Source organism: Brachyistius frenatus, unplaced genomic scaffold (assembly GCF_029030835.1).
Source record: "Brachyistius frenatus isolate BFR_SWC_R1_liver_20210118 unplaced genomic scaffold, ASM2903083v1 Contig_65, whole genome shotgun sequence".
Classification (NCBI taxonomy): Eukaryota; Metazoa; Chordata; class Actinopteri; family Embiotocidae; genus Brachyistius; species Brachyistius frenatus.
Window position 1 is genome coordinate 121,743 of NW_027210664.1, and position 14,563 is coordinate 136,305.

General features: G+C 43.9%; 1 protein-coding gene across 2 annotated transcripts; it reads right to left on the reverse strand.

Moving 5' to 3' along the window:
* Positions 1 to 404: 404 nt before the first annotated feature.
* Positions 405 to 11,850, reverse strand: LOC138625692 (integrin beta-1-like). 2 transcript variants are annotated; one of them, XM_069706790.1, is made up of 15 exons: positions 11,755 to 11,850; positions 10,737 to 10,819; positions 9,136 to 9,358; positions 8,328 to 8,498; positions 7,704 to 7,948; positions 7,169 to 7,324; positions 5,566 to 5,661; positions 4,365 to 4,454; positions 4,115 to 4,255; positions 3,745 to 3,953; positions 3,386 to 3,630; positions 3,068 to 3,290; positions 2,343 to 2,578; positions 1,832 to 1,998; positions 405 to 1,575 (listed from the first exon to the last, which is right to left on the reverse strand). In XM_069706790.1, exons 1-15 carry the CDS (start codon positions 11,816 to 11,818, stop codon positions 1,510 to 1,512), a joined length of 2,415 nt encoding a protein of 804 aa, XP_069562891.1. In that variant the 5' UTR covers positions 11,819 to 11,850; the 3' UTR covers positions 405 to 1,509. The 2 variants fall into 2 exon arrangements, with proteins under 2 accessions (XP_069562891.1, XP_069562892.1); XM_069706791.1 differs by lacking the exons at positions 10,737 to 10,819; positions 11,755 to 11,850 and having other exon boundaries at positions 8,328 to 8,517; positions 9,136 to 9,219.
* Between the last annotated feature and the right edge of the window lie 2,713 nt (positions 11,851 to 14,563).

The window sequence follows — 14,563 nt, forward strand, 5'->3', positions numbered from 1 at the left end:
ACAACAACAACAACAACAACAACAACGGTAACACGAAAAGAATACAATCATCATAGCGACTGTAATTAATGATAAAGGAGTTCAAATATTCAAATTAGTAGGATTGTAGAGCAAAGGCTGCACATAAATAATAAATATTGGAATTTAAATATAGTTACAAATAAAAGACAGCCATTTAAATTTTTATTTTTACACATTTATTTAAGCCTCTCATTGACATACAATAAATCAGATATACAGTATTTTTTATTTTTTATTTTTTTTTATTATGGTTGCAGTATTTGGTTATGTAATAGTCTCCAGGGCCGGTCACCCTCCCCTCCTTGTCTTGTCGCAGGGCAGGGCTGCCTCTGCTGCCTCCTCTGATGCTGTTGATATTTGCACCACACTTCTTTTTTTTTTTTTAATGATCAAGCAGAAAAAAAAAAGAGAGAGAGAGAGAGAGAGAGAGAGAGAGAGAAAATGCTGCATAGTGGAAGCATATGGAGTCATTTTGTGTGATGCTTCACCACCACCGCCGCCTCCCACCACCCACTAAAGCTGCATGCACGCCTGCCCGGTGACTCCAGGAGTGGAGGAGGCGTCGCTATGATTAATATGGTTTTGCTCGACTCTCCCAGCAAGGTCATCAGCAGCCATCTGTAAGGCAGTGGAAAAAAAAACTAATATCCATTTAGATCCGAAACATCCCATTGTTACTCTGCGTTTTACTCGACGCAGCCCAGTGCGCCGGCAAAGTGGTCGGCACACACACACACACACACACACAATTTGGTTGTTTAAAGTTTTTACAGTATTAGTATGTCACTTCCAGTATATCTGTATATCTGTTTGATAAATTCACGCGTGTCTGCTGGAATGCAAAAAGCTCGGGCGAGTCTGGCTTTTGGTTGGTATACAAAATTTAAAAAAAAAATAGCATCCTCCGTGGTGAACTGTAAATGAATCGGGGGTGGGGGTGGGGGGGGGGGGGGCTGCTTCATCTCATATCCAGCAGCAGGACACTTTCTTCCGCTCTCATCTAGAGGGCAGTGGAGACACACGTTTAAAGACCCAGCGCCTCCACTGGAATTACAATGCATGATGGCAGAACGCTCACCTCACTATCTTCCTCTTTAGAGACCCGGGTTACACAGCTGAGCCCAACTGTCAGCACATACTGGAGATCTTCCCTGCATCCAAAAGCCTATATGCAATTAGCCTTTGTGGTTTTTTTTTTTTTTTTTTAATGTGAGGGCATTAACTTTGCACGTATCCCACAGACAACTAATCTCATAGCAGTTTGTGTGTGTATGTGTGTGCAAGGGGGAAGGCTTGGAGACTGGCGGTCCAGGGGTTGCATATGGAGATCAAAGGAGAGTAAGTCAGACATCCACATCTGTTTTCCTCCGGTGAAATAAGTTGGGCTGCCTGCTGACAGCAGTTTCAGACAAAGGATTGTTGTTTCACTGCGCTTCAACACAACAGAGATTTTAAAAAAAGAAAAAGAAAAGTAGATTGGCAGTGCGATCACTGCTCTTTATATTTCGGGTTGACGACCGTCGTGACGGCGCTCTTGTAGATGGGGTTGTCCCTCTGCAACAGAAAAGGAAGAACTTGTGGTTATTTTCTAATATTTAAGCAATATATCTAATAACGTGGTTATTTTCTGATATTTCTCAAGTAATGCCTTTTTCTATTGCTCTCACTTTGTTTCTTTAGTTGGGTCTGTACCAAATTCAGCTTGTTTTTTACTATGTTGCTTGTCAGTATGTACCTGTCCCAGTGTCACCGAGTGCAGCATTTTATTGTTTCAGCCCTTTTGACAGACAGCCACTGACAGAAGGCTCACCCTGTTCCAGCGTCTCTGCTCCAGCTCGCTCTGGAAGCGGGCGAACTCCCTGCGGTCGTGGATGCTGGTGAGTAGTTTCCATAGCAGCAGCGAGGCCACACCCAGCGTCACTACACAGCCTGAGAGCGCTGCGGTAATCAGGATCACATTCGGGCCCGCCGGGCATTCTTGACAGACAAAGAAAAATAAAACACCACGGCTCTTCATCACACACATATTGCCCTGTTTTTTTTTTTTTTTTTTTTAAGTTTTTAGAAGAGAAATAAATAAATAACATAAAGTAGGTAACAGAATACACAGACAAATTAACATAATGTTAGTGTTTGACATCACAAGCAAAAAGGACACATAAGGGATTTAAACGAGGAGATAAGTGTTGCTGGATGGACTGACTTTGTAGATACATTTTTATATAAAACAAAAATCCCTCAGGCGTCTTTAATTACAGAATTTTTATGTCGGGGTTTTGGTGCAGTCATAAAAAAAAAAAAAAAACAGAGACTCCGCTCACCTCTTTCGAGAGCGACATGAGCGCGGATGGGTTCTCCTTTTTCTCCCGCCTTGAGCAGGAAGTGCACTCTGCAGCCCTCCGTGTCCATTTCCATACACCTCTGAAGGCCTGGAGAGTTGGGAACTGTTGCTAAGACACCAGTCTGCCTTACCGAGGTGAGATTCAGGTGGGAACACTTCACCTCGCACTCCTTTAGACTCAAGCCTAGTGCAAAGGCCCGGCACAAGATGCATTCCCTTCGGAAAGAAGAAACATCAATATGATCAGAGCGAGGTACATCACATACTATTTCTTTTTGATTTACTGCCGCTACCCTTACAAAGTACATACTGTTGCATGTAGTATGCGTACAATTGGGACATACTAATTCATTGGAATGAGTACGCTTCCTTTTAGAGTCACATGCTGGCCTGCATACTGCAAGATTTAACCGGATGTTGTAGGACCCCCTGGTACTTTTGTTTAACATACTACGTATTGGGACGTACTAAATCTTTTTGTGGCATACTAAGTAGTATCGTAGTATGGACATCGAAACGAAGGGACAATGACGTACTCTGTTATCTTTTTTTTTTGGGGGGGGGGGAGATTTGTTAAATGCAATGTGCCGAGTTCATGATTATATAAAAAAATAAATAAAAAAAAAAGTAGTTTTTGAAGAGATTAGAGACAGGAATGTAAAACTTCCACACGCCATTTAAGCAATAATAATAAGGTTATAACACCTGTGCGAGGTGCAGACACCGGGGCAGGAAGGGCAAAGCTCGCAGGTCGGGCCCTGGAAGCGGTTGTCATGGCAAATGCAGGCGCCGCAGCGGCAGTCCCCTCTGCCCCCGCAGATCTGTCCATCCCGAGACAGACAAGACTCCAAGCCGAGAGGACACTCGCACGCTCGGCCGCCGAACGCTGGGAGACACACGCACGCGCCACACACGCACCTCCCGCGCCCTGGGGACAGCAGCACATGACAAAACAGTTTTAAATCAAAAAAAATTTTGGATATTGCATAATCAGCTCTTGGAATATGTGACACAGTATTTTACCTCCACACAGCAGTCCTCGGTGCTGATCGCAGCTCAAATCACTGCACTCACAGAACTGCCCGTAGTAGGCACGGCCGGGCTTTCTGACGCCCTTTTGACAAGCACACCTCCCACAAACGCACTCTCCGCGTCCGCTGCATACTTCTGATGCATTACCACGGCGACAGAGGTGTGAGTCAAGCGCCTCGCCCGACTCCTCTTCATCGTCGCATTCACAAAACGTTCCGACTCTTCCTTCTTTGCACCTGCGACGCGGAAAAACAAAATATCTTGTTGCTCGTTTTTTCCCTTTTCCCCCCGGATCGCCTCAAATTGGGCTGGTTAGGTAAAAATGTATGCCATCAAGCTACTTCACCTACCTGCACACACCGCACTCCAGAGTGCCGTTGCCATGGCTACACGAATCACTGTGTGGGACCCTGTCCTTTTGACATGAGCACTCGCATATGGGGCTCAGCAGGACTTCAACCTCTTCACCGTAGCCTTGGGGCTTAATGGTGACACGGGATGGTCGTCGTGAGGCGGCCGCCGCACACGGAGGCGCCGTGATGCTGACATTAAAGCTCACCTAGAGGTCAGGTGAGAAATCCTTGAGCTCAAATGTAATGCTGCACTAATGAGGTAATTATAATTAGCATTACCGTTGCTTCGCTGCGAAATGGCCACACGCCAACAGGAGCACTTAAACAATTTACCCCGCTCAGAGCCCGCCAATGCGAGCACACACACCTCGTCACCCACGGAGATGTCGGAGCACCTCCTCCCCCGTTCGCCTCGCCGCGGCCCGCCGTCCTTACAGCGTGAAGTGTAGGAGATGTGGTAGCCCGCCGGCAGCTTGCCGTTCTCCATAACAACTTCAGAGGTCAGTGCCTGCAGTCAATAAAGCAGTTACCCTCTTAAAAGATGAGGAGGGTGTCAGCGAGGCTACTCGCATGAGGATAACGACCTTTGTAGGAAGGGAGTTTCTTGCCTCACTTACATTGTAGGCTTCGACAATTATCTGCAGGATGTTGTGGGAGTTGTTGGAGAGCGTTCCGACGGCACACTTTGGGAAGATGCTTCTCAGGCCCTGCAGCAAAGCAACAATATCCACAACATAAATTAATAAGCGGAGTGTGTGTTTGTTGACAAGTCTGCCAGCTTTACGTGCTGCTCTTTCTAGGAAACCTGTCTGTTACTGCGATGGCAAAGAAGAACTGAACAAGCACGGGTACTTGAATCAGTCATGGTCGAAAATCACCACCTCTGACGGATAGAAGGTCGTCTCAAGGACAGTCAACGTGTCCTCACACCTTAAGGACAGAATTGGTCGATTTCAATGACTCCCAACGCGTCCTTACAGCTAAACGATGCATCATTTGTTATAACGACATAAATGACTGATAGACAGTACCACCCGGTGGATGTACTGGGCCTTTGTTGTCATGGTAACGATAATAAACACATGGATAACTTTGCAGAATGCTCGTAGGTTAGTTTTAGGCACAAAGTGGTCAAATTTGAGTATTAAATTGAATTTGGGATACAAAAAAAAATGCAAAAAAAAACCCACCTTCAATGTTACATCATTTGATTGACCTCCACAGAATACATCAGTAAAAGGATAAATCTGTTTATCATCTATATTTTTGTATTTGTCAACAAAAACATGTTGAGAACATAAATGATACAAGCCTGATCCTGTCCCCTGCAGACTTCCACTTTTACCCAAAACCACGTCGATGAGACACACTGCTGCACTGGCATTTGAAAAACCAACATAACACATTGTTAGATTCTGATCTTTTCAGGCTTATTTAAATTTTTTTTTTTTTTACCAATAATGCACCACCATTTCTAACCTTTCTTGTTATGTAATCCGGTGCTGCTAGCCAGTAGCCCAGTGTTACATTTTAGTGTTACTTCATTTGCAGCCAAATTACCCATAAAACTTGTTTTGCAATAATATTAGATAAATACTTGTTTACATCTCGGAAACTTATGCAGGAGAGCGGGAGTTAGAAGGAGCTATTAGATAAAGTGAAATCAATGAAGATTTAATATGGCGGACTTCGAGGGGCAAAAGCTCCATTAAAAGTGGTTAAAATGTGAAGTACTACACTACAACCACAGCATCAAAGTATACATTCATGAAGCACATCTGTTAAATCATTAATAATAGAGGTTGGCCCCGGCTGTACCTCGTACAAGTGCGTGACTTCTTTGGTGACAGCGAAGATGATCTGGATGTTCTTCTGTCTCAACGTTTCGGCGACGTGAGCTACCGAAGGATAGTCCTGAGATGGAGGGGGCAGATGTGAAACCTCATAACCGTCAGAGCAGAATATATATATGTGTAATCAGTAGTTAAGCACGCTCTCCCTCTTCCCGCTATCGCTGTCCTCCCTCTTTTCCCTCCCATCTAACAACTTCCTCCGATTGCTCATCTCATTCACTCTCCCTGACAGACTTTCCATTTGCTCCAAACAGATAAATAAGTACCATTCAGAGAGGAGTGACACCTGCATCTCGCGCATCCATTTCCCGACCTGGGCGGCCATTTATCCAGACAGAAATAGATTAATAATGCAGCCGCAGTCACTCCGCCTGTCAGCTGCCTGTGACTGGAATGAGGTCAGGACACATAACGCTCTCATGAGCCTAATGAGAGACCTGTTTGGATGTTTACCACACAAGGATAAAGACTCACAAGCAGGAAGAAGAAAATAGCATCCTCTTCCAGCACACACACACACACACACACACACACACACACACACACACACACACACACACACACACACACACACACACACACACACACACACACACACACACACACACACACACACACACACACACACACACACACACACACACACAGACACAGACAAGCAGCTAGCCATCGATACACAAGTGAGATTAAGAGATGAGAGCTTTGGTTTGAATTACTCCACAGACAGTGCAGCTGTTTCCCATCAGGGTGTGCCCGTCAGCATCTTCTTTACCCAGCGAACCGTGCTGTTGATTCTGACCTTTAAATCACTGTCTTTGACTTCTGTCCACAGCAGACCCCCTTATTTCACTGCCAGGATTGCAGACGGGAATCAATTTAGTACGCCGCTGCAATATCTGGTCCATAAAGGATAAACCATCCACCCATAGCTGGTGACTGTTTGGTCTGCTGAGCTCAAGCTTCACTCTTTACCTGGGAATATCAGTGATTACAAAGCTGCATTAATCAGTTGTTTCCCAGAAGCGAGGAGAGCTTGCAGACAAGCTGTAGCATTATTAACTTATTAAAATCGTGTTTTGGTCCGGCTATAATGAATGGAAATCTGGTGTTTACTCTCCTTTTAGTTCTCGCCGGGTCTCTATTAATCCCCAAAAAGATATATTTGTCTGTAGCTGTTGGAGAATCCGCTTCTTTTTCAGCTACGTGCTAACTTTGTTAGAACAGGAAGACGGAAACAGACGAGCACGCTCACATTCACTCTTACAATTAAAAATCACCAATTAACCTGACATGTTTTTGGATGGTGGAACCCTTTTGTGAAATAGAAGAAAATAGTATTGTAAATGTGTTTATAGTCCTCTAAACTTAACTAATTATCGGTTACAGCATTAAACCCGAGGTCGCCTCTATGATAGGATAAAAGGTTCTGTGGAGCTGCAGATTTAGAGTTTGATTCTTTATGGATGTGTCACTGCGAATGTCCTCCCGTCACTCGACATGAAGCCACCTGATTCGGTTCTGTGATACAATAGTGGGACTTTAAATACGATCCATTTTTAGGAGCAAACCTGGGAATTTCCTCTGGTGTACACGTTTTTCTGCAGGTGACACTTTCCATCGTTGGGAAGCACGATGCCGCCCAATTTTCCATCTCCAGCAAAGTGGAAACCAGCGTCCGTGGAGAACACCAGCAGACGAGTCACGTTCCTCCAGCCGATCTGCTCCTGCGAGCGAAGAACACCAAAGAGGTTTGTGTCTGACAGGGAAAAGAATTACCTTTCTGCTTGTAATCAAATAACTGTGGATGAGTAATACTTTATGCCTTCATGCTCTTTAGGGCTTTAATTTAACAACCTGCCAGTATGAAATTATAAAGTCAAATTTTTCATATTTGAAAATTCAGAATGGATCGAAAAAATACGCCCTAAAAACTGACTGGTGCAGTTTCCCAAAGGAAGCTTAGTATTCTGAAATAGCTCTCTCATCTATTGTTTGCAGTCTTTCCACTTCCTCCACGTTAACGCCCACAAAACCCACAAAAAAAAAAATCACAACAATCCCTGTGTTGCAGTCCCGCTCCCCTGCTGGGCTTCCTCACATTACCTCACACACGGCGGCCTGCATCAGGGCATCCAGCCCACCCTCCGGCGAATCCAGGTTGCCGGAGATCCGCTGCCCCCCGACCAGCTCCGCGAAGAGGCTCCCGTCGGCAGTGAGGCTCAGGACGTGGCGGTAGGTGAAGGGAGGCGCGCAGGGCCACGGCTCGGTCCTCTTGCAGGGGTTTCGGAGCATGTCCCGCGCCATGCTGATGTATGGCATCACCGTCTTGTCCACGAACGCACCGAAGCCTTTTTTTTGGGGGGGGGGTTGGAAAACGAATGGAGGGGGGCGTAAGAAGTAGCACAAAGTTTTAAGGAGTGATTATAAAACTGAAGATGGGGGGAATGGAATAACTAATGTCCTCCCTTCTCTCAACGGTTACAAGTTGTCCTTGAGCAAAGCACTTAATCCCCCGATCGCTCCAGTGGTGCTGCTCAGTGGCCAACGGTAAGATTATGATTGTACTGGGCAGCTCCCAGGTGTGTAACTGTGTGAATGTGACACAAGGGTATTCCATAAAAAGGAGAATGGAGTTATAAAAAGTTATAAGAATTTTTTTTTTTTTTTATGACAGCCTACATTTCAGGGCGAAAAAATAGGGGGAGGCTGAAATCGAGGCAGACAGACCGATTCTGAAGTCGCTGGTGGTGTTCCTCATTTCGGCCATGAGGTCGGCCCCCAGCTTCTTGACATTGGGCAGGTCGTCCTCCATGGAGAAGGACAGATCCATCAGGTAGTACAGGTCTATGGGGTAGTCCTCCACGCGTTTGAACTTCACCTCAAAGCTCTGGGGTTCGCCTGCCGAGGGGAAATAATTCTTTTTTGGAAACACAACACCACCGCCATAACAGCGAGGTCACGAAGAGGAGTCCGTGAAAGCACACAAATCACACACAGAAAGTTTTTCCAAGTCTGATTAAAACATTCTTTAAGGGTCTGTATTTTGGGGTTTTGTGGGTTTGTGCAAAAAAAAAAGTTAATAAAATGATTTATTTCTTCCGCAGAATTAAATTCCTGACTTAATGGAGAAGGCTCATATCATTTCAATCACCATTTAGGGAGCTGAAAGTAACAGAAAATGGCATTTTTCCACTTTCAAAATAATATGTGAAAAAAAAAATGATTTCTTTAGTTTCTTTTGTGGGTGCAGGTTGTTAGAGGATTTGTAGCCATGGCCCTGCATAATACCCCTCCACAAAAATCTCATTACAATTGTAATAGCAAGACTTCTTAAGGCAGCGCAGCCTGAGGAAACTTATACGTTGTGTACCATACTATTATCAATTGGTCATTCTTCCCCGACACTATCAGCACTTGAATTTCAGCGGACCACTGTGACCCCGTCACTCTGGAGACAGCGAGAGAAACCAGTTCCTCTGTGATCACAAACGAGAGATGGATCCGATACGTATATACTTCTGCCTACAGCACCCACCTGGCCTGAGGCGCAACCGGACGGTCTGAGGCTGCAGTTGGGTCACCTGTCCGTGCCACCGCTGACGTCTTCGCCCTGGAGGGTGAGAGGTGATCTTGCGGTTCTGTAGAAGGACGGTGGAACCTCTGGGGTCCTCCAGGTGATCCAAAGGACAGCCCCTCCTCAGCAGCACCCCGGCTGTGTCGCAGCGCTCCCATATGTGCTGGCCCACTTCTAGAAAACTCTTCGCACAAGTTTTAGGTTCACTTCAGCCCCATATAACAACTCCCACCCCTTAAAAAAAACAAAACAACAAAAAAGAAATGCTGAAAATGAAATGTTCTCAGACAGCTAAGACGAAATAACACGGCAGCTGGAGTGAAAAACAACAATTTGCATGAAGAATTGTCAATTAATTACTGTGATATAGAAAGAATATGAATGTCATGATTAAAAGCAGCATGCGTGTGTTTGTGTGTATTTCTTCTCTTTTTGCTCACAACATCTTTCAATATGCAAATAAATGCCATTAAAACTCACACAGAGATTCAACACTTCCAAAAATTGGCCTTTTGAACTTTTGCTTTTTGTGGCATTTTTTGTTCTGACAGCATACCATGCTCGCATGAATGTTAAACACCGCATGTAAATGACGATGTGATGATGTGTCAAATATAACACCAGTTATTATTAACACATAATACCAACACATCACATCAGAGAAGCATGATTTTCTCAATTTTACAGGGTTTTTCTCACCACATACGCTCAGTTTGAACTATTAATTAAAAAATGTCCTAGTTTTTCTCCAGTTTTATTATTGCTGTAGCAGAATGTTTACAGAATACACAAACTTTAAACCATCCACTGCTGACTTTCCTAAATCGTTTAAATATTTTACAGTAAGTCAAACTCCAACCAAGTATCACGCCAGAGCGTAAAATAGATACGCATGTCCACTACAGCAAAATGTGAAATAGTTACAATTGGCGATTTCAAGGCGTGACACTTACACGTTTTGCTGTAGTTGACTGGCGTGTCTGTTACACGCTTTGTAGAAGTGAAAGTTACACGCATGCAAATGTCCTCTAAACAGAGGATCATGTGACCGTGGTGTTGCAACAGATTTTTTTTTGTCGTATTAGTGGAGGATTTGTGGCATTGTTATCATCATTAACTTTTTGTTTAAACCCGCTTCTGCTAATGGTTTTGTTTTTCTGTAAGTTACATGGTTGAAACCATGCAGCAGGTTTCATTTTCTAGAAATCACTACAGGACATAACATGTAGCTGTCACGTCTAGACATCGCTAAGCGTAGCTATATCACGTTTTGCTGTAGCGGACGGGCGTGTCTATTTCACGCTCTGGCGTGATACCGGGTTGCACATTTTATATTTACATTTGTACCGTAAGTTTTATGATCAATTAAATTACTGAGGAAGGCTTTGCACAAAAAATTAGTTCATTAAAATATTATTGCCTTTCCTAATGAACATCACACTGTTAGAGGAGCTGAACGGAGCATTGACAAAGTTCTTTGTGGCCCTAAAATGTACACACTGTTGCGCTGACTGTGATCTCTTCACAAAAATAAGTCATGGAGCTTTTCCGAGGCCACTCACCCCCTCAGCACACCAAGCACAGTGTGGCCCAGCTGCCAGACACTCTCCACAGCTCCTGACCCCTTGACTTTGGCATTCGTGATCTGAATGGTTTGGAGGCAGAACAGAAGACAGCATAAAAATTTAAAAAAAAAAACTTGCCCACCACAATAAATGTGTAAATCTGTACGGGTGAAGTTTTGCTAGTTTTGGTGATTTCGTGGGAAGTTACTTCAAATCGGATTCTCTTTTTCATTCTTGAGTTTTTGTTTCCGAACTTTTCAATCATGGAAGCCGGTTCCGAGCAACGCGGTTCTCAAAGTCTGAAAACGATGCAATGAACTCAACTTTCCGCATCAAAAATACAACCTCACAAATTCTATTTGAAGCCAATATGTGATCTGAATCATTCTGCAGACTGCGTGGACTCCATCCAGCCGCACTGGACATCTATACACATCTATCACACCTGTTTCACATGCAGCAGACACATACTTTAGTTACCTTTGATCGTTTGTTACCTTTTGCTGCAGCTCCATATCATACAGACGTCAATATTTGATCTAACTCTCCGCAAAAAAAGCAAATAAGTGAATTTTCCAAAATGTTGAACTATTCCTTTAAGTAAAGATCAGGGATATTGTGAGAGTGGCTCTTTATTGCATTCAAAATGGCTCTTACTTTAAAATATCAACATCCTTTTTTTGTGTGTGTGGAGTTCAGTAAAACACATTGTTTTCCAAAATGTCAACACTTTTCTTTAAATTTGGTTCGAACCCATTTTGTTTAATCAGTGTTACACTCTGCTGAAATGCCCCACAGAAGTGAAAACATGTCCACCTGCTGTCCCACCACGTTTGAATCCACACTGCATTTAAAGCAGAGCCTGCTCAGCCCTGAGGATATGACAGGTGCAAATTTTGAGTGGCAAACAACCAGCGGGATCCAGGCTACAATCTAAATGAGAATTTCTGAGTAGGAAGAATAATGAGATGGTTTACTTTCATGGCATTCTCAATGAGAAAAAGTATTGACCCACCTCGTGTTCCTGTGGCGTCGTCTCTGCAGCACAATAACAAGACGACGGCAAATAGCAGGATCATCTGGAAAAAAAAAAGAGGGAAATGCAATTTACTGACTAAAATCTGGACCATTTCTTTCCTCTCAAATCATTAAGGTGGAGTGGAGTTGTAATTGCTGTTTAAGGAAAATAATCTCTACGCTGAATAGCTAAAAAAAAAAAAGACTACATTACTTGACCCACCGGCTGTTTGGTTTACACAATACAGTAGAAATAAGAGGCACTTACCTTGACTGATTCAACCATGTGGAGATAAACATAAAGGGGAGTAGGGGTGTCTTCCCTCTTGGGGAGGGGTGAGGGGTGGGGTGGGGTGGGGTGGGGGGAACCAGATGGTTCCTCTCTGCTTCCTGTGTAAGACATGAGCTGGTGGGGTGGTGGTGGGAGGGGAGGGGGGTGGACACACACTCCACCAGCACTCCCTCCTCCCTCTGTTATCCTCTTTCTTACGGCAGCCACAAGTGGATCTGCTGGCTTATGTTTCGGGGTCCTGAGCCGCAAATGATCTCTTCAAGTAAGGCCAAAGATAAAGCGAGTAAGTCCACGGCTTTCTGCTGAGAGAGGCTGAAAGAAAAGAAAGAGACACTTTCTGTCCTACTTGTCCTCGCAAAGCACACGGCTGCGGTGTCAGAGAGCGAACGCATATCGCCTGCAATCTTTGCTACGCTCTGCTTTCCCAATTGTTCGGACCTTGCTGACCGCTGCATGAGACTAAAGCCCGTACAGAAAAAACGTGGACACGGCAGCGCACGAGCTAAATGAGTTTTGAGGACACATTTCTTGCTGAAAACACAGAGGTTTAAGAGTTTCCCCTTTTTGAAAAGGCAGATCCTTTAAACCTCTGCGGTCAGATCCGACGTCCGGCTGCAGAACATATAGGAAATAAATAAATAATATCAAAAATAATGGCGATTTTGTTGCAACCTGCTATCATGGCAAAGCGTGAAATAGACACGCCTGTCCACCGCAGCAAAACGTGACGGTCGCATGATCCTTCATCACGTGACATTTACGTGCGTGTAAGTTTCACGCTTACAAAACATGGACGTTTCACACCTGGACAGCCCTAAGCGTAGCTAGGTCACGTTTTGCTGTGGCGGACAGGCGTGTCTAATTCACGCTTTGCCGTTATGCTAGGTTTCTTATTTTCATCCAGTTTGTGGAAAATAAATTGCTGGATGATCACGTAGCATCACAGACTAAAATAATAGAAGGATAATCTGCAGTACTCTATTTAAAACCAGAAGTAAATATGTATAGAATTTCCTGAAGATCAAGCAGCTTTCGCCACCCACTTTAAACCTACAGAAAAAGACAATGGGATTAGTCAGTGTGCGAAAATGAGAAGGACAACACACAGAAAGGCGACAGTTGGTTTGCTTTTCTCCTTTTGGAAAGATAAAGGATAATAAGAAAAAAGGCCACATTCCATTATTGCTGACTTCTATTTGGTTTAATTCAATTCAAATGTCTTTGTCAATCTTTGAGTGAAATTTTGTTTGCAGACAGAGTTTGGAATAAAAAATGCATAACAAACCACCCCTCCCTGAACCACACACTCAAACATAATTTGATAACAGCTGATATAGGGTGAACTGCACAACACAATGCAAACAATTCAGGAGGAAAAATATATAGCATTTTCTCACCTCACACAAGGCTGTGTGACTGCATGTGCAAAAAAAAAAAAAATGAATTACTGACTCATTTTAAAGCAGAATATAGAGCATGTCATGAAAGCGTGGAGAAAAAAAGACCACGCAGTGTTTGTTTGAAGGAGATTTTCTGTGCCCACTATCGTCCTACTACCATGGAGTTGTCTGTTTTTTTTGGACTTGCTGACACATTACTTCCAAAATACCCGAGCAGCTCTCTTGTTCTTCCCAAAGGGACATCGATCTCAGGTCAGTGAAAATGGGCAACCATTGAGAGGCATTAGCGCCTCTCCAATGGTCCTTGTTGGAGAAATAATACATGAGCTTCCTCCAAATGACATCATTCACAATTTAGCACCGCACTAAACCCGGTCTGGTTGGATCTGTGAGACTGGAGTTGGGTGTTTTTGGCCTCAGATGTAACAGCCGAAGTTTGAATTAAAGACGCAACGGCCCTATTTCATCAGCAAATAAAAATGTATACACTTTAAGAAAATGCGATTCAAGGTCTGTTTCCCTTTTTCTGAAGCTTACAACCACGTCGCATCGCCCTTCTCTAACATTTGCTCATCAAAGAAAAGCAGGAAAGGAGTTCTTGAAGAGGGGTGACCTTTGCCGAGGCCACTCGTCCATTCTTGTATCCAACTGCAATATATTATTTATATATTTCTAAAAACTATTACAATCATGTTAAAATGCGCTCATGCCCAGCTGAAGCCTCACATTTCAGCTGCTGTACCGGTTCCGGTTCTGGTTCCGCGGTCGACGCGTTCACCGTCCCCGAGTGCTCCAACGACTGCTTGAAGTTTAAAGTACATGTGTTTCCCAGAGGATTACTCATAACCATGAACGTGGCTTGTGATATGGAGTCTTCGTCTTCCGAGAATGGCCTATGTTTGGTCACTTTTGAACTTTACTGCCATCTACTGGATTTTAAGATGCACTGCAGTTAGTAGGCCAAATCTCGCAATGTTTGTGGATCCGTGTTTTGATTCAGATTTGCTCCAAAATTTAAAGGGTCCTTCCTTGGTCTAAGCTACACCTTTTCACTGAGTTTCATAAAAATTGGGCCGGTAGTTTTTCCAAAATCCTGCAAACAAACACACCAACGA